General features: G+C 35.0%; 4 protein-coding genes across 4 annotated transcripts; 1 reads left to right on the top strand and 3 right to left on the bottom strand.

The window, feature by feature from the left end:
* Positions 1-4,382: 4,382 nt before the first annotated feature.
* On the bottom strand, positions 4,383-6,452 carry LOC125212289. Its single transcript, XM_048112409.1, has 4 exons — positions 6,081-6,452; positions 5,218-5,298; positions 4,889-5,028; positions 4,383-4,796 (listed from the first exon to the last, which is right to left on the bottom strand). Exons 1-4 carry the CDS (start codon positions 6,393-6,395, stop codon positions 4,541-4,543), a joined length of 792 nt encoding a protein of 263 aa, XP_047968366.1. The 5' UTR covers positions 6,396-6,452; the 3' UTR covers positions 4,383-4,540.
* A 4,284-nt stretch (positions 6,453-10,736) lies between these two features.
* Positions 10,737-11,189, top strand: LOC125209716. The gene has a single exon (XM_048109298.1). The coding sequence runs from the start codon at positions 10,737-10,739 to the stop codon at positions 11,187-11,189; it is 453 nt and encodes a 150-aa protein (XP_047965255.1).
* A 1,551-nt stretch (positions 11,190-12,740) lies between these two features.
* On the bottom strand, positions 12,741-15,270 carry LOC125211659 (abasic site processing protein YoqW-like). Its single transcript, XM_048111551.1, has 8 exons — positions 15,119-15,270; positions 14,834-14,993; positions 14,550-14,635; positions 14,206-14,318; positions 14,045-14,110; positions 13,742-13,851; positions 13,584-13,649; positions 12,741-13,379 (listed from the first exon to the last, which is right to left on the bottom strand). The coding sequence occupies exons 1-8, from the start codon at positions 15,211-15,213 to the stop codon at positions 12,939-12,941; spliced, it is 1,137 nt and encodes a 378-aa protein (XP_047967508.1). The 5' UTR covers positions 15,214-15,270; the 3' UTR covers positions 12,741-12,938.
* A 1,502-nt stretch (positions 15,271-16,772) lies between these two features.
* Positions 16,773-18,455, bottom strand: LOC125212644 (RING-H2 finger protein ATL47-like). Its single transcript, XM_048112860.1, has 2 exons — positions 18,158-18,455; positions 16,773-17,963 (listed from the first exon to the last, which is right to left on the bottom strand). Exon 2 carries the CDS (start codon positions 17,910-17,912, stop codon positions 16,983-16,985), a length of 930 nt encoding a protein of 309 aa, XP_047968817.1. The 5' UTR covers positions 17,913-17,963; positions 18,158-18,455; the 3' UTR covers positions 16,773-16,982.
* Between the last annotated feature and the right edge of the window lie 2,353 nt (positions 18,456-20,808).

Raw genomic sequence — 20,808 nt, 5'->3', positions numbered from 1 at the left:
TAGGACTTAGGAGTACTCCATTTATTAATGTAAAATTTAGAATTATTTATTTAGTTAGGGAGAAAACTCATTATGCTTCCCATGTGGAATATAGTAGTGAGATAGTGTAAAAAGATTTGCGTTTATAGGTTGCGTGATTATGTTGGAATACAAAAGCCTCTAAATTTTCGTGTGATTGATTTTTTAATAATATTACTTATTTTATTCAAAAAAAGGAGATATAGAGATAATGTAATATAATAACTTATGGACCTTATACCTTTTGAAAAGATATTTTGAAAACTAATCCTTTGAGAGGATTTCGAGATTTGATCTGAATAAATAAAATTTATTTTTTATTGACACATGTCACTTAACTACCATCCTTAATTATTGACTTATATTTTGACTGATGAACTCGCCATAATTATTATTGCTATAATAAAAATGATCGCAAAACGTCATAATATATCAATCAATTTAAAGATATAATATAAATAGAATTTTCATCCTACCCCCTACGTTTTGAAAAAGTATTCAAAACTAGCTAGCAAAATTAGAATTGATTTCCTAAATTTAGAAAGAATACAATTTACAAAACTAGCATAAAATATTTTGAATAATAAAAATTGATATTTTGCTTTTTTCTATTTGTCACTATTTCTTTTATGTAAGTATTTTTATATCTTGTTATTTGGCTATAGTATTATTTTAGTAGCAGTATCATATGAATAATAAGACAAGAATGGGGTGGAAAGTTGTTACCTCGGCTTTCGAACACCTCTTTCCACTTTCTAGATGTTAACGAAGTGGCTTCACATTTATGGCATTGGCAACTCTTCAGATTGTAGAGATTTCAAAATAAAAATCATTGTTTTGAGAAGTTGAAAAAAATAAAATAACTGTACTGCCTTAAAGAAAAAAATATTTGTATACTTCCTATGTGTGTGTATTTATAAATAATAGAATAATTTGATTAGCAAAACCAAAGCCCAAGTTATATGCTACTATGTCCTCAACTTATAATTTTTTCCATCAAAATATCCATAACTTTCGATTTTTGTCCCTAATTCATAGCATTTGTGCTAAAACAATATTGTTATTTTTGCTAAAACAGTCATGTGTAAAAGAGCATCTCAAACTATGGCAAAATGATTCAACTTTTTGTGATCAAATTTTGTATAGCATTTTATGATAAATGCTTAAAGTTGTGGACATTTAACGAAAAAATGAAAATTGGGATATTTTTAAAAATTCACTAAAAGTCAAAAAACAGAAAACACTAACTACCAAAATATGACTATAGGAGTAAGAACAAGTGATATATTCCAAATGGATCACACTAATTCTCTATTGTTCTCGGATAGTGATTTAGAGACATAATGTCTCCATGACATAATACCCCTATGTCTCTTTGACATAAGATTAATCCAAATATGGACTAATATACCCTAATTGGATTATACATGCCAAATCAAATTAGATATATATCTGTATTGATTTTAGCTAAATTGTAATATTGTTTTCGTTAATGCGTAAGATTAGACTTTATTTTTACAAATATTAGGCAGATTTTTATATTTTTTTAAGCAGTAGTATTAGGAAGCTAGTATATTTTATTACTATATTATTTTTATATCTTAATTATATTCGTAATGTGCTTTGTATAAGTTTGATTTTCTTTCTATTTTTTATACTTTTTATATACCATTAGTTAGTTTGTATTTTAATTTTTATATAAGATATCTCCATATTTTGTATTTTATTGTTTATTTTGTGATTATAATATTGTTAGTTTTACATAATATGACTTGTTTTCTTAATTCTGCTATAAAATAAGTAACTATTTTAATTTTATATTATGTATGACTTTGAAATTGAACATTATGGTGATAATAACATTACTAAACTTAAATTAGTAATATTAGTCTATATAATATTATTAAACTTAATTAGTAATATTATATAGAGTAAAGACCAAAATTGGTCCTGAACATATGCCCATTTTATGATTTTAGTTCTAAACTTTATCTTTTGAATTTTTTGGTCATGTACATTTCAAATCGAATCACAATTGGTCATCCGTTAACAATTCCGTTGAGTGGAGTGGAGCCAAAAAGTCTAATAGTACTATTTTATAAAAGAAATTTGACGAGTTAAGAACATATGATTTTATGATTTTATTTTTATCGAGGTTCAATTGTAACGTTTCAGAAATTAAGGATATATAGAGATTAAATTTTGGAAAGAACAAATATTAATTATGTAGACTTAGTAATTTATTTAAATTAAAATTATAAAAACTAATTTGATAAGAAATCCATTATAAATTATTTGCGGATAAATATATCTTACTTTATTAGATCGATAAATGAACACTAAATATATAGATGGAATTACACTATTTTAAAACTTTAAATATGTGTCTTTAAATAAAGTGTAAAGGCCAAAACTGGTCCTGAACACATGGTCATTTTATGATTTTGGTCCTAAACTTTATCTTTTTGATTTTTTGGTCATGCACATATAGAAATTTGATCATTTTGGTCCTCCGTCAATATTTCCGTTTAAAACTAAAATCAACGAGTTTAATCCCAATTTAGACCAAATTAGACTTTTAATTCTAATTTTGTACTCCCTAATTAATTCCCTAATTTGTAGAAACCCAATTAGCAAAATGCACTTTTGGAGAAAACCCAATTAGTCCGCCCTCTTCTCGCCGTCGCAAGCCACCCTCCTCCATCTCACTCTTTTCTTTCTCTCTCGCAGCTTCCGTCTGCCGTTGCTGCCACTGATTCTCCGTCGCCGCTGAGTTTGGTACGAGCAGCTGCTGTCAGCCACGATCATCCAGCGCTGCCGCTGCTGTGCGGTCGCGATGCAGACTGAAGCCGCCGCCGTCGTCGCGGTCAGCCCCTACTCCCCCTCGCCGCCACTGCCGGACACGCACAGGCAGCGGCGTCGCCTTCTTGTGTGGTGAAGAATCTGCCTTTGATAATCTGAACTTCTGCCCACTCTCTTGAGGGAATGTGTAACGTGAAAGTAATAGATAATTTTTAGGGTTTGCTGAAACTGATTTGGTTCCTAATTTTCAGGTAGTGCAGATCATGGCCTCAGTGATTTTGTGGAACGGAAAATCTTGGGTTGGCCGTTTAATTCTCATGGAATAATTGGATTTGCTATGATATGTGTGAGGTGATGTTGATAAAAATGTTTTTGGTCAGAATCTGAGCAGGAAAACGACGGCTTGGCGGCGGGGGCGCTGGGACTTTCTAGTGTGAAAACAGAGGCGAAGATAGAGAAGGAGAGGGTGAGGAAGAATGTGAGGAGAGAGACGAGGAAGGAGAAGGGGAAGATGGAGGACTGAAGGAGGGAGGGGAGGTGCGGAGGAATGGGAAGAGGGAGTAGAGCGAGCGGAGGGTCGACAAATGGGGCTAATTTAGTAAAATAATTAGAGAATTAATTAGGTTGTAAAAATCAGAATTAAAAGTCTAATTTAGTCAAAATCAGGATTAAACCCGTTAACCGTTAGTTTTTAACGGAAATATTGAGGAGGACCAAAATGATCAAATTCCCATATGTTCAGGACCACAAAATTCAAAAGATAATGTTTATGACTAAAAACGTAAAATGGTCGTATGTTGAGGACCAATTTTGGCCTTTACTCTTAAATAAATGAAAGAAAGATGTGATTAAAAAAAATATTGTCAATCATAAATATAAAGGTCGTATGCTCAGGGGCGGAGCCAAGAATTAAATTCAAGAGGGGCAAAAATATACATAAGCAAATGATTGAAGAATTGAGAAGGAGCATTTTAGAAGAAACTCAAATAAATATTTTAATTTAAAGAAAAATTAGTATAGAAGAACATTTTTGAACAGGGGCATTGCCCCACTACTAATACATGTGGATTCGCCCTGCGTATGCTAACAAAATAATTGAATACGCATAATTAGAGCAATGTCCTTAATTAAGTATATTAATGAACAAAAGGGTAGTAAACTATATAAACATAACATCATTTTGAATACAAATAATAATATAATGTACAATTACGACTTTAACCTCATAATGTCTAAGACATTATGTCTCCAATACATTTTTGTTCTCTATTATAGGATATAACTCAAACTTGTCAAACACAAAATTTGACTATAGGATTAGTTGATCTTAGTTAACTAATCATTAGTAATTAATGAAATACTATTGATTAAGCAGCTAACACTCTTCAAAATAAGTACTTTTCCTCCGTCCCTGAAAGTTTGTCTCATTTTACTATTTCCATCCATCCCAACAAAATTTGTCCTATTTCACTTTTTATCATTTTTTGTAGTGGATCTCATATTCTCTTATCTCATTTTTACTCACATTTTATTATAAAACATATATAAAAGTAGGACTCACATTCTCCTAACTTTTTCTAACTCACTTTTCATTATAACTTTTTAAAACTCGTGTCAGGTCAAAGTGGGACAATATTTGTGGGACGGCGGGAGTATTCGTTTAATGTACATTTGAAATTTAAACATGAACTGTATTGTGAGCCCATTCTTTCCCTCACTTTCAATGGGGGAGTTGATCCGCGGATTCAACGATCTCCTTCGTGTTCATAGACAGTACGCACAGCCAGTGCGGGAAGAAGAAGAAGATGCCAAGGAACACGAGGACTCCCAAGTCAGCCTCCTCCCCAACAGCTGCACGACGAGGCCTGACCAAATAAATCTGGCTCGCGCACCACAGGCAGTATGCAACTGCCACTGCCAAGGTCAAATTCAGCGACTTGTGGTATTGCCTTCTCACCGACTTCAAGGGCTTCACTCTGCAAAAGGGGTAGAGCAACGATAGAATGAAACATCGCGATAGCCATTTGCTAGATCTCGACAAATTTACTGACAGACGAATCCATGAAACCTGTAGATGTATATAAAACCTCCAATTAAGGCTGCACAGAGAAGGCCAATAACAACAACAGCATCGGGATTGACTGGTGCTCGGGTTTTCCACCAGCCGGTGCTCAATATCCAAGTATACATGGAAGAATGCCCATTCTCCTGTAAATGAATGAAATCGATCCCGTTCAAGAAACTCACTCCAAAGCACGCCTCATAACAACGAAACCTCAAAAACTTCACTAGCATAGTAACGTTCATATATAGAATGATTTAGTCATGATCAAACATCGAGCAGCCTTGAACTCTAACTGCTGTTCGATAAAGGACATAAACCAGCAGAAGCATTACCTCAAACAGATGATCCAAGAAAAAATGTGACAAAGATCCAGCAAAGATCAACAAGAAGCACTGTCTCGCGTTTAAGGGAACCTAAACCACAAAACTCTTCATGAGTAACTACATCATCCTTTATAACGAACAAAGTTAGGACTGAATAGAAAGATCCGAACACAAAATGCATACTATACCATTCACTGCTGTAAACTGAGGCACACTACGAAAACATAAAACAGTTTGAACTTCATAATCCTCTACATTTCTCTAAAGACAGCCGAAATGAAGAATGATCCGTAACTATTTCCACTCGCGCATACTTCAACACAACTCATAATTTTCATACTACTATTAGCTAGTATAGTTCCTAAATTTCCTATCTTATATACACAAGTATAGCCTTAAAATCAACACTGACCCAACTTCTAAACAGCTTGTATACACATAATACATGGAGAACATCATATATGTGTTAAATTCTTCCATTTATTGGAGCAAACCATGTTTCTTTTAAAATATTTAACTGAGCATCATATTTTTTTTTTAAATTGAGGCAATAATAGCCTATGATGCACCGAATTCAAAATCTCAGCTAAATATTCTGGGGAAAAATGCACTTGACAAAATTTTAATCAAACTCAAAATTTCAATCCCTTTTAGGGTTAGGGTTACCTACCAAAGAGATCGCAATTTTAGGATACATGATCATTCAATTTCAGTTGGTGATGGCTTAAAATTTCCAGATTCGCCAGCAAAATTCATACATATTCCAACCCGAAGTTAATCCAAGTCTATGTAAGGAAATTCCTAATAAGGAAAAACATTTAAAAAACTAAAATTCATCATTATAAGTGAAAGTTGCGTTGATACTGACTGACCCCAGAGAAAGAATCAAGGACGCCCTTTTGCAGGAGAAATCGGGAAACCCAGGTGTAGAGAAGTGAAAGAGGGAAGCCCAGAATCAAAGCGTAGTAAAACGGGTTGTGGATCCATTGCTCGACGGAGGAGCCCAGGAACCGGCCCGAACCCATAGTTGAGCTCAGCCACTCACAGAACGACCCTATGTCCGGCCCGAAGAAGGCGTTGATGGCGTACGTGACGCAGTGGTGCGGCCCGAATCGCCCGTTCGAGACATGCATCAGCCCTTGGCCCGACCCGATGGCGTAGATCATGTGCGGGCCCGGGCCCGGCATGCTGCGATTTTGCGCGATTTGGGATTTGCTCAATCTTGGTATGTGATTTGTTTGAGATTGTATTTATCTTTTATTCAATGAAGTGTTCTTTTTTCCCTTTATAGATGTAAGACATTTATTAATATAAAAACATTTATTAAGATTTGGGGGAAGAAGACATTATTGATACCTTATAGGGGAAATTACAGCTGATGCTATTAATCACTAATTTCTACTGAGGTGTGGAATTAATTATTTAGTGTATACTAGTATATATTAGTAGTATAAAAACATAAATTACTTGACAACATGTGACTAGTTGCAAAACATTTAGGCTCACGGCTTAAATTGGACAAACTCTGTGATGGAGATTCCAGTTGGTGCCGACTGTTGGGCTCGGGCCTCGGCGATGAGGTTGAAGTGGAATTGTGTTCGCTACTACTATGTTGTGTGTGCTTAGGATAACGCTCATGGCATAGAGTGGTCTCATATTTGCGCTACCATATCATGTGGGCCACATGAAACAATGCATTAATTACTTTAATTATTTCTTAACCAATTCAATTAATAGTAATAGTACTTAATAAGTAGTTACCTTCAAACATTTTTAGAATTTACTGTAAAATTAATCTGCGCACGGAATATGCACGTATATCAAAGTGTTTATCTTATTTTCAAGATGAGAATATGTTTAGTCATTAAATTTATCTTCAACTAAAACTAAAACACAATGTTTTACCTAGGGGTGTCGAAACGGGTACCCGCGGGTACCCGCACCCGACTTTGGCCGAAAACTTTGTCCCGATACCCGTCCCGCAGTGAGTTGGGTATTACCCGATACCCGAGTCGGGTATCCCGCACCCGACACCGCGGGTACCCGACCCGAAGCCAATTTTTTTTTTTCCAAATCTTCTTTTTTTATTTATTTGTATAGTTTATAATACAAAATACTACTTGTTGAATGTTGTAAATTCTCACTTTAACCCTTTAACTTTATTAATTAATTTTGCTGAGAATTGAGATGAAGCATGTAATGTAATTGTAATATTTGATTCTCTGCCTTCGTGTGTTTCCAAAATTTTAAGTTAAAATGCTTAATTTCTCCTTCTATGTTGTTTACATACTGTAAATAAGGAATTAGAAACTTATATTTTTTTAAAAAAAATTGAAATATCTGCTTCAAATTTTCATGTTCCAAATTACCACCTGTAAATATGTAAATTCAAATTAAATTACAGTGCCAAAAAATCCAAACTCCTAAATTCATATCTTGGTTTGCAGAACGTTGTGAGGGTCGCGAGCAAGACTAATGCCACAGCTCCTGCTGTGGTCTGTGGTGCGTTCCGTGCACTTTTTGGGGCGATTGCCATTGATTCTGGGAGCTCAGACGTGGCCGGGGAGGTCTACGGGAAAACACGCGGTGGAGTTTGGAGCACGGTGACATTGTAGGTAATACTACATACAAATGGTGTATGCATTTGATAGTTCTGAGATTGTGATCTATCATCTATGCTTACTGTTATGTGTTTGAATTAGGTAGTGTTATGTTTATATTACTTGACTCTGTGTTTTGAGTATTCCGTGGTGAAATGACGATTGTAACTTTGCTTGAGGGCTGGACTCTCTAGCCTTTCAGTTGTCTTATAAATGGCTCTGAGTCGGGTTCTTGTCCTTACGAATGACAATGCAATATTGTAAGAGAAAGGCCTTGTTCAATAGTTTACTTAGAGCAGTATATATGTAGGTATCATCTTTGGGGAAGGGAATGGGGTATATGTCTCTTTCAATTCTCTGTTTCGAATTCAATTGAATCTTATGTTATGGTATTTATCATCTTGCAAATGCAAGTCTAGGATAAGTTATGCATCTAACTTTTTATACATGGAATTGGATCCAATTTGGCTAGAAAGGTTATACTCATTTCTATGAGTTTTTTTAGTCTGATTTGAATTAATAAACAGTTTATACTCGAATTTAAGATTTATTGGAATTTTTGGATTTGAATCGAATGGTTATACAGTTATACTCGTTTCAAGCAGTTCTTAAATAGTTTGTACTTGTATTTAGGAGTCTTTGAACTTGAATGTTTGAATAGTTTATGCTCATATTTAGGAGTTTTTGAATGAGAGACATATAATGGAATGATAATTTCAAGAGCTGGAAAGGACAGCGAGCGTCACGCAATCAACTCTTTGCTGTGTATCTTCATGTTGATTTTCTATGAGAATGACTCATGTCTAACTGTGCAAACTTGTTGGATACTTTTGGTATCTCATTTGGCATATACTCTTTGCTCTGTGTGATCTGTCGACGCCCCTGATTGTGATACTATATGGGCATGGTGAAGAGGTTACTTAATGTAACAAAAGTGTGTCAACAAATATTTGCTGATATTTGATGGCATATTAGGTGCATATCATTGTCATGTATATTGGCCCTATTAGTAGAAATTGACATTTCTGCAGATTTTTTGAGTTTGGGGGATTAATATGATGTAACATTGTGATATTCTACTATCCATGTCCATCACACACAGATACACAGTAACACATGTGGTTGTGTGTGTATGTTTTTCTTCAAAAAAAAAGTTGTGTTAAACTTATAAAAAGTCATCTGCTACAGCTACTGTAGAGGATCAAGTTAGTCATATTCTAGCATATGTTTGGTTCTTAGTTAGAGGTGACTGCTGTCTTTTACATATGTTATTTTTTTTGGCAAGGTTGGTGGCTGTCTTCCAACAATCATTAACTGTATTTAATATTTTAGGGTCCCCACTATAATCTGGTGCAAATAATATTCATTTAATTAAATCCCAGTCTGATTGGAAGTATTTATTGGATATTCTTTCAGGCCTCATCTTTATCCTAATCTTAACTGGAATGGAGTACTAATTATTTAATTCATAAATACTTTTTTGAAACTGTATCACAATTAGGATTTAGGTGGTCGAAGATTCAAAAATTAATAAATGTACCCAACTATCTTTCATCCAAACTAAAGATATTTAACAACTCATTCAAACTTTGTTTGAAAGGTAAATTAGGTATGGCAGAGCCAGTTTAATTCCAATTGGATGATAATTAGGTATGACTGAGTGAGTTTTAATCCAAGTTGATGATTTTAAATCCTGTAATGAGCGAATCAAATGTGATAAAAGAAACCATTAATATTTTGGCTGTGCTTGTGCCAAGCCACCGACCATTAATACACACAAAAAGTGAGCTTATTATTAATGTTTAATTCCATGATATTTAATTTCATAATTAATGTTGTCAATATTGTGAGTAAAGATATGCGCGCCCAAGCTTTCATATTAATGTTTTATAAGACTTTGTAACACTTCAATTACATCATAGGAGTAGTATTAAGTCAAATAGAAAATTAGAATAAAGTATAAAGCGCATTTGTCTTCACCTGTCTAGTGAGAGAAAATATCTATTGACAGCACACTTGAAATTGGGCCATTTTAAAAGAAAAAACATTAAATTTGATTAAATTTTGATGTCATGCAATTTTGTAAAATTAGTGGGAAAACAATAAAAAAATTTACTTACATGTCATGTTATTGATTTTTTCAATCAAATTTATTTCTTTACGAATAAACAATCTCGTTTAAGTCACTTGGCATTGACATAGTAGCACTATGCCTGATTCCCCGACTACAGTATCGGATAACTACTCTCCCGTCCCATAAAAATATGGGTAATAGGATGGCACAAAAATCAAGATAAAAATTGGTTAAGTAAGAGAGAAAAGGAGAATGATATGGTAAAGTAAGAAAGATGACGAGAATTGTAGTGAAAGTAGTGTTAGTGGATAATGAGATCTGCATTATTAGATTGATACTGTAACTTTCCAAAAATGGAATGTATATATTTTCGTGGGAAGGATGAAAATGAAAAGTACATGTATTTTGGAGTATAATTTAACCGAAAAATCTTAAATAACTACAAATAAATAAAATTTTTATATACTTTTAGCTATTTTTTATATTATGAGACGAAATAGAATTGGATTAATAGAATTTGGTTTTATGGATTGTATATTCACGAGTAAATGAGTAGTGAAGACTGAACCTTATCTCTTGATGACACGTATACAATGGGTTGGACTGGTTTCCGGGCCCAGTCTGTTCCGCCAAATTACATTTTTACCCCCAAACTCCCGCTATACTCCCCTATACGATAGAGCCCATTTTCGGAAACATCAATAACTATTTCATCCGTTATTCGCTGCAAAACCAGAGCTCACAAACACACAGAAATGAGAGAGAGAGAATAATTCGCCAACCATTTCACTCTCCGCCGCTCTCACATATACACACACACAATTATTGAAGTATACATGCTAATTAATCAATTCATGGAGCCTCCTCGCGAATCCCCAATCCAAATCACCGAAAACGCCGACGAATCCTCCGAATTCCGCCGCGGCTGCTTCAGCCTCCCCTGCTTCGACCGCCGCCGCAGCGACGAATCCTCCGGTGCGACGACGTGGTGGCAGAGGATGCGGTCGCGCGGCGCGGGCGCGGTGATGAAGATCCGCGAGTGGTCGGAGCTGGTGGCCGGGCCGAAGTGGAAGACGTTCATCCGGCGGTTCAATCGGAACCGCAGCGGCGGAAAGCACGCGAATTTCCAATACGATCCGCTGAGCTACGCGATGAATTTCGACGAGGGGCCGGGGGGGCAAATTGGGGATTTCGCCAAGGAAGGGCAAGACGACGCCGACGGTTACTACTACGCGTCGCGGAATTTCTCATCCAGGTACGCCAAGGGATCGATGGACATGGGCAAGGATGGGCCCACCTTCGTCTAGCTGTGTATTGTATTCGTATACACTGCAATCATTTTCAATTATTTGTAAGTATTGTATTTTCATTACTTGTTTGTGAATTAATACTTTTTATTTATTTATTTACAGCTCATCGATGTTGGACTCATTTCTTTATAGTTTTTTTTATTATTGTTTGTTGTTGGAGGCATAAAGTTTTGATGTGGATTAGTGAAATTGGAAGGCATGCTTACTTTTTTTTGTGGATAATTTTTGCATTATCCCAATTGGTGAGGTATAACAGAAGATATGCTGGGATGGTGAGTGAGTGGTGCCTTTTCTATTATTCTTGACCTAAAAAGACCTATTTTTCTTAAAGCCATTGATTAATTTTGGATTATTTGCTATGAGTCATGATATTTTGACAAGTGTTTTCTAGATTTTCTTTTCTAATAGTAAACTAATTTTTTAAAATATGAATCAACTTATTTGTCGAAAGTGACTGTGCAGCAAATTTTGACTGACTGTTTGTTAAAAGGAGTCTTTTTTAATAGATGTATATTAAAGAAAAGAGTCATATTTAGAGAAAGTAGATACGGAGTATTTTTCTATTTTTGTTTAAATCTAATACTTCCTCCGTCCCCGATTGACCAAACATGAGTTTTAAGAAATGTAAAAAAAAGTTATTGAAAAAGTTAGTGGAATGTGTGACCTATTTTTTTATATTGATTTTATTATAATAAAATGTGAGTGAATTGAGTTAGTGGAATGTGAGACCTACAAAAATGAAGTGTGAATCTTAATTTAGGACGGATCAAAATAAAAAAGTGTGACTCTTAATCGGGGAACGAAGGGAGTACTCCTTTTAAAATTTTGGCTTGATATCCTTTTTAGTTTTTACTGTAACTAATTTGGAGATGCTAAAGATTAGGATTGAGAGCTTTTGTGCAATCGAAACTTGCGCCACTGATATGTGTTAAGGTTTTGTGAGAGAATTTTATTTGAATCGAGTGTAATCAAAAGTTTATGACATTCTACAAGTCAAGATATCATCACATTATATTACTTTACACTTAACAATTTGATTATGAAAAGAAACGAAAAAACCCCTCAAGGAATGCCTTGACAGCAGTATATCACAACCTCGGAGCCGAGCCCAGTTTTCACCTTTACGGCGAAAATCCATCAAGAAAATGCCATCGTCTATTACATAAAAGAATCAACACGAAGATGAAAATATCCAGAAGGCCTCAGCAACCCAATGGCAATACCACGAATAGAATGCACACGAAGCCTAGCAAACCAACTAGTCCAACTCATCCCGTGAGGCTCAAACCCAGCGTACTGAGAATTTGAAAACCACAATTTTATGAGAGCTATGCTACACTGCATGCACGCAAGTGAGATTTGAATCCAAGACCTCTTGCTAAGAAGAGATTTGTGATGTCTCAACTTTATTGCAGCACAAGTGAAAAAGAACCTCACTACTTGAAAATCTGGGTGGTTTTTCACTATTGGAACTAAAACGGACGCATGCACAAAGCCACAAATCGTATTTGCCAAACGCTAGAGAAATTCGGATGCAAAACAAGAAGCTGAAAACACAGGTTCAAGAATTAGATAAAACTAGAACATCAAACCATCAAAGAACCTAATGATGGTTATACACAAAAATTTCTAGTGAATCTATTCTTGTAAACCTAACCTAGTTCAGAACTTCCAGCTAATATTCTCCATAAGCTTTATATATACAGAACATGTGCTAATACAACAAAACCACAAACCAACCGACTATTAGTTCTTACCAAAGTAGGAAAAGAGAGTTGGTTGCTTATCACCCGCACCTTGTCCTTGTTTATCATTGGCCCCAATTCTTCTTTTCTTGATTGGACTCATGTGCAGTAGCCTTAGCCTATCAGTTTCTTTTGCAGATGGCTTTGCATGATCTGCATCTTTGGTATCACTCTTGCCTGTTTTTGTAACAGATTCTTCTTGGCTACAAGGTTCATCTTTCACAATTTCTTGTTTTGGTTCTTCCATCACACTAGCTTCATCCTTCACTGCAGCGCTTTCAACTTTAGACTGATTTTGAGGTTCCTCTTTCTCAATTTTTGGTGCAATACATTCCTGGAGCTCTTCTTTGATCGGTGTTTTTTCAGGTGTTGGATCCTCTGATTTGCTTGCTTGTTTCTTTGAGAAAAACTGAGAGATTCTCTTGGTCTCCTCCAGTTTTACCTGTGTAAAGAGATCTCAGTCTCGTTACAATATTCAACATGCAAGAATGTAACATATCATATCATTATCTAGTTATGCCCAGAATGATGACATTTAAGTATACTTCTTTGACTAAATGCAGCATATCTTCCTAATGGTGATTGACTACAAATCAAGTCTTGATCTGATTAATAACTGTGTGTGTGCTTAATAGAACATTATTACCTCCTTAATGCACTCAGGTCCATCAAAAGAAATTTTACCAACTGCAGGTGAGACAGGATACCAGGCCTGTAAGAAAAAGCCAATTTCTTTTAAATCCCAGTTCACATCTCCAGCAACATATCACCAAGGACAAAAAACCAGAGATTTTGGGTTCTCACCAAATCTGTTTCTTCATATGGTTTGAGTATTTTGTCAAGACTGGACAAAGAAGAATCATTGAGCCACCAATCAGTTGATTCTTTGCTGCCCAAGATTACAGGCATCCTATCTGCAATGGGGTAACAAATAATCAAACAATTGCTGCGAATACGAATACAGACAGACATGAGTTTGAAATCAAATTGATCTCCAAAAACAGCAGCCATGACAGCTGAGTGATGTTGTACTTAAATGAACAAACCATATTATGATCTGTTCAAGTGGAAGTGTATTTCATCATCAAAAGGAGGGAAAGCACAAACCATGAAGCCATTCCAGAGATGACGAGGATGAAGTAGTGATAATAGTGAAGGTGTAAAGCGTTTCTCCTGCATAATGAATGGGAAAAACAGTACAAAAATGGCTCAGAAAAAGCGCATGGTCAAAGTCTTATGGACATGTTCTTCATTAATGTGTATTTCACCTTCTGAATTTTTCCAAGAATCGAATAGAGCAGCAAAAACCATTGGACGACCGTCCTTAAAGTGGACATAGTAAGGTTGCTTTTTAGATCCATCCTTCTTCCATTCATAAAATCTGAAAACATAATTTTATCAGGTAAAAACTGGAACTAATAGTCATAGGAGTATATCATAAAAGCATACATCACATTTTTTCAGAGCAGAAAATTCAGAAATGATGAAAATCAAATGATGACGATGTTGGAGCAGGTGCACAAAACATGATATTAAGGTGTTAATCACTCTATATATGAACTTTCAGAAACAACAAACAAGAATATATGCATAGAGTTGCAGGTAGACATACCCTTCAAAAGATACCAAACACCTGTTCTTTGGAAGAAGTCGGCGAAAAGGAGCCTTCTCTCTTATCGATTCACACCTCGCATTGAACTGTAAAATCACAGCACAAGTGAGATAGCTACGAAACAAAAACAACCTTCATGCTTCACCCATCTCTCTCTATCTCATCAAATGCACACACATGCACAAATGTAAGTCAAAATAGGAAGTTACAGCATTAGTCAACTCTCTCTCAAATGCGAATCAAAATTAGAGAGTACAGCACTAGAGAAAAACAATTAGTATTACCATCTTAAAGTGATCGATTTTATCAGTTTTCTTAGTAAAGCTAGGAACCAGTCCCCACTTCATGCAGTGCGAAACGACGCCGTCGCCGTCGCCACCGCCGTCGTCTAGTCGAACCACCGGCACGCTGAACCCCGGCGCGACGTTGTACGACGGCCGATACCTAATTCACACACCAATTTCACTCAAAATCAACAGTTTTCTTCTTCGTTCGAGTTGGAAGCAAGTGTAAATCAAACTAAAATCGGCGAAAATGCGAAAATCAAAGGGCGATTAGCGAGAACAAACCGATCGATGTCGACATGGCGGATGGGGCGAGAGTTGAAATGGCAGGCCTGAGCAATGGCATCCGCTCGAAGAGTACACCTTCCTCTTCCACACATAGCTTGCTTTGCTTCTCCTTCCTCTTTCGCGGGCTTTGTGTTTTGAGGGTTTCTGAGAGTGAATATCGACCGTTGGATCTATCGTTATGATGAGGTGCTGATAACGATTCATTTGGACGGCCGGATTTTAAGACGGCATTGGAGTTCGAGTTTACTCTCTTTTATTTACTGAGTTTTCAAATAATATTACCAACAACAAATAATATTATCAATAATAAATGAAATCATGCCAATGAAACATTATAATACTCCTAAAACATTTCATTAAATATAAAATTACTAAATTTTGTCAAATTCTGAATTTATTCTGTATTTCTTAAATTTTGAATGACAAATTATGAAATTTCAAGAATTTTCAGTTGTCCCATGATAACTTCCACAAGGAAATCGAAAGCTAAATGGGTATATAACGTGCCAAATTTTGGTGATATCAATCAATAATGATGATGTGGATGATTAAGCAGCGTATTTTAGGCTTAAGAAACTAAAAAAAGTAAAATATAGTAGTAATAAATTTGGTCAATAGAAAGAAATTTTAAAATTTCATTATTTGTTAAGTATTTAGAACATGTGAGACAACAAATTTCGCAATTTAAAAAAATGCAGGATGTACTAGAATTAAATCTATGTAAAATGATATTATTTCTTTTAAATGTAAAATTACCTTCATAAATTATACTTTTAGTAAAACCAAAGTACTCTCACCCTTATTTCATTTCATTTATTTTGTTTAGGGTTAAGTCTCATTTTTAGTGTGATGATGAAGCTGTTGGTAAGATGTTTTTTTTTCTTCTTATTAATAGATTATGGATTCGAGTCTCAAAGGAGAATCATTATTGATCTTTTTTTAAGCCTCATTTTAGGTGTTTCATTTTATTTCTCGGTCATATATGTTGAAGAAGTTGGGGTCGAATGCTGCCTCCATTGCGTAGTCTCCATCGTCATAAAATTTTTCTCTTTCTTTTATTTAGATTTCAAATTCTTTATACATTGATAGTCAGAATTATCTTATGGAGTATAAAAAAGAATACATGGTAGTTTAATTGCTGTTTAAAATAAAAAATAAAAAACAGAAAAATATGCTATATTTCCTTTAAACCACAGATAGGATAAAGATTTTGCAAGTGAGAATCTAATTCCATTTACATATTTAATCACTATGAAAGCAATTAAAAAATTCGACTTGCCTTATTTTTTAGCCTTCCCCTTTTTTCCTTTAAAGGTCGAATAAAATCTTATTCTAAGGCTTTAACTAATTTACCTTTTTTCATGCAAACTTTTTCTCTCAATAAAATGCCATTTTTTTTACCCAATGAATGAAAATTAGTCAGAATCCTCATAATTAGATATCACTAATTCACAAACATAATCAACTTTGGAGTATTGACTAAAAACTTAGTCAAAAAGGGCTTCAAACTTATAACAATAATGGTAGTGCTTCAAAATGAACATAAAATCAATCAATTGCACCTAAAAAGAAGGCTAAAGCCTAAGAAGTCTTCACACATGAATCACATTAACACCCCACCAAAATTTTCTTCTAAAAACAGAATATGGTATGTGAAAATGAAGCATGTTGTCACATACTTTTTCACCTTCATATATGTGAAAACTTGCAACATGATTTGTAATTTGTACTGACAAAACTAGTTATAGTAAAAAATTAGTCATCTTTTCTGCTAAGGTAAAAAGACTAATGCTTTTCTCTATTGAAAACAAAATACTATAGTTTCTCCTAATCCAAACATCATATCAGAGCAACCTATTTTTCATACTAAATCACTTACTACTATATTTTCATTTGCTTGTGATGTAGGATTGAGCTTGCCTTTCTTGGACCATAGCCAAATCTTGGATACAGAGAAGCTATCACCTCTACTCCTAACACCAATCTTCTTCTCATCGGCTTCCTCGCTGCCAAGTCGCGCTTTAGTCCTCGTTGCAACGCCACTGCAACGAGGCAGCGCCACTTGAAGGTTGGTGTCACCAACAACATATTGAAAAGCACCCATAGAATAACATCTCCTAGCATCAATGTTGCTGCTACTGACTTCATTTTGCATCTGGATTTCACTACCTACTCCTTCATTAGTGCTCCTAAACTTCCCAAGACGAACGGAGAGCGTCCTGGCCGCGCCAGCATTGCTCGTCTCGGGCCTAGAATTGGCCGGAGACGAGCCACTAGGCCCATCAGGGCAAGACAAGCTGCTCCATTGGTGATCCAAATCACAAGTGCTGAACAAGGGGCTATCAGCAGAATTCCCGAATCCGATTAGGCTTCGACATAGAGGGCAGGTCGAATTCGACAGCAGCCATGTTTCAATGCAGTGGATGTGGAAGGCATGGCTGCAATTAGGCAGGACCTTGAGCTTGTCGAGAAATGAGAACTCAGAGAGACAAACAGCACAATCAAATGGCTCCTTCAATCCTATGATGTCCTTGTAGTAAAAAAGAGGCAGAGCATCGATCAACGACTGGTCGAGGCCCGAGTCATGCAGCCGGAAAAGCTGATGCAGCTGCCTCTGGAATGTGTGGGAAGCAGCAGAAGCAGCATCAGGGAACCTGCTGGATTGTGAGATTGAGGAAAATGATGGACTTTTCATCACACACCTAATCACAAGCTGTAGTAATCCAAGAAGGAAGAAGCCAATTGCAAGAATCACTATCACTAGGAGAATTATTGGGCTAATTCTACCCATTGATGAGAACTGCTGAAATTCAGGGCTGGAAATCAAGATTCTGTCTTTGGCCTAAAACTTATATAATCAGAATTCAAGAATATGGTTCACAACAAGGGCTTTAAAATAACTTGCCAAGATTCATGCTTTCAAATTGACACTTCAAATGGAATTCAGACAGGAAGAAGTTAAAAGGAAAAACTGATTAAAGAATGCAAGAAATGGAACAGGGAGAGAATAAAAATCTGATCTTGCAGGCAACCTACCTCTTTCTGAGAATCTGAATTGAGCTGACAGAAAAGACTAACAATCTACATAGGGATTTTCTGGGTTGGTAAATATTGGAACTACTTTTTGAGAATATCAAGACTGTGCCAGAGAAAATATGTCAAAACAAGATTGACAAATAAAAATAAGAAAAAATGGAGTTGAGATTGTGAACTGAAATTTGCAAGAAAATACAGAGGGAGAGAAGGTTGGATAAAAAAGGCAAATTTGAAACTATGGTTTCTGTCTTTTAGTTAAACTGATATCAGCAAAAGGGTGCCCTCATTTGTCACTCTCACCAACCTTATGGTGTGTGTATTTAGTGTCTTTATCTAATTTTGTGGACACATTTATTCGATTTCCTTTTCTTTATACAAGATTTCGGCAATCTTTTGTTTTCAAATATTTTAAGTCTTGTCCTTCTCTGAATATTCCTCATGCTCACTTCACAACCTAACTTCGTATGATTTTTCTTAGCCATTTAAAATGCACTAATAAATAATTAATTGAAAGCCAATGATTAATCATTATAATAAGATAATATAAGGGCACATTAAAAAATAGTAACATAAGTAATAAACGAATAAATAAATTTTGATGATGATATAAAGGAGACATGAATTTGGACAGGAGCTTATGGAGGGTCCATTTCAATGGATAAAAAACACTGCTAATTTTGCCTTGCACGCATGCCAACTAATTCCCTATTCAAGAGGGTGATTATGACTAATCATAATTTGTCATTTTTTTCTCCAACTGATAACTGAGTTACTGAGAAGCAACCCCTTTTGTAAAAGATTGTTCTTTTTTTGGATTTGTATGTGAAGTATAGAATATTTCTTCACTTACGTGTAGCATATATATGTTGTTAGAATCAATGGTGAAGTTTAGACAAAGTTTGTTGTAAAAATTTGATCTTTTTTCTTAAATTTTATTAAAACAAGAAAATTAAGGCCAATGTCTGGGTAAAGCAGTGTGTGTGTGTGAGATAGACAGAGAGAGGATGGCATGGAGTGTGTAATAGAAGATTGAGAAGATTCTCATGGCCTATCATACTTGAACCTCAAGGTCAAATATGACACATAATTATGTAGCACTGTCTTAATCAAATAGCATAAAAAAGAGTAAAATGCATTAAGACCAAAAAACATAAGTAATGATCAAATTTCATGCTGGCTAAGACAGTTTCCTCAAAAAATCATGTCATATAATTATTGTTTACAACTTTTAACAAACTTCTCTTGCCTTCACTATATATAGACTTTATCATGTCAGAAACCTCTCATTCTCGGCCTTGCTTCTGATGAGGAACTCATACAATATAGGGTAGCAAAGCATTGCTGCAAGAATTGAGTGCAATCAATTTTTCAAACATTCACAAAATGAAGAGCTGAATAAATATCAGAATATACATTTATGCCTGATCACATTTTTTGTAATGTTTGTTGTCAATTGGTTTGACACTTTGACTGCTTAGTAATCAATTTATTACAAAGATCATAGCTGAAAAAAAGACTCCACCTATTTTGGAGAGATCGGAGAACAATCTAGAAAAGTTGAATTATAGTTTTAGAGAACCAACTAGAATTATCTAGGTTTATTAAGTCGGCTAAGATTGTTGCTTTGTTGCTTATAAATAGGAAAAGGGATTAATATGCAAGGGAGCATGAAGAGGTAATTAAGTTCTTTCAAATATTTATAGAGGGATGATGAGGTTTGCCCCATTTAGTTAATGCCAGTTTGATTGGTATATTAAATTAATCAAAGATGATCAAGATAAAATTCAAAATAAATATAATCCAACCTGATCAAGAAAAAATTCAAAATAAATAATTTAATGATCATGTTTGGTAGCTAAAATAAAAATTAGGAGAAAAACTAAAATTATTAATATAATCTCATTGAATTAAATTTTATTGCAAAAATATTCAGCTCTCAATCAATTTCTCTCGCAGTTCCCGGATAGCAAGAGTCCTGATTGAACAAGGAACAGTAAAGAAAGCCTACATTGCCAGTCACAAGAAAACAATAAAATCTAAAATGAAGTTATTAAAGTCGATTTAGTGATAAAAGAAGAGCTAGAAAGGCTGAAGCCCCTATTCACGCGTCATTTTTAAGGATGACACAGCCACACCATTTCTAAACTCAAATAATACCTAAATTAGTGAATGCCTAAGACCATCTCCAATGGTACACTAAAACCTAAAATGGGATAGGTATTTAGTTCCAATAGTACTCAAAATCAATATTTAGTGTGAGATTTACACTAAAATGAGTTTGAGTTTAGTGGAATGGTTGGGGATGCTCTAAGGAGATTGCAGTCAACGGCGGAATGTGCTAATATGTTGGAGACAATTGATCGGCGGCGAGATTGAAGGATCTTTCCCAGAAATTAGGGTCGATATAGGTGGAAGAATTAGAGATTTTCATAAATTAGTAATTTTATGTATTATGTTGGTGATGGATATTGGGCTAATAAGTTAACTCACCTTGTTGCTGATAATATAACTGATTAAATGAACTAAATTGCTTCGGGCCGATACGGGGCTAAGCTTAAACATAACCCATATAGATAAATAATTTTATCTACCAAACATTCAAATAAGCATAGATGTGTAGGTACTAATCTATCTAAGGCTTATCTAAACAA

This window comes from Salvia hispanica, chromosome 3 (genome assembly GCF_023119035.1).
Source record: "Salvia hispanica cultivar TCC Black 2014 chromosome 3, UniMelb_Shisp_WGS_1.0, whole genome shotgun sequence".
Classification (NCBI taxonomy): domain Eukaryota; kingdom Viridiplantae; phylum Streptophyta; class Magnoliopsida; order Lamiales; family Lamiaceae; genus Salvia; species Salvia hispanica.
Note: the sequence above shows the minus strand (reverse complement) of the source record. Positions and strands in the feature narration are given on the sequence as shown.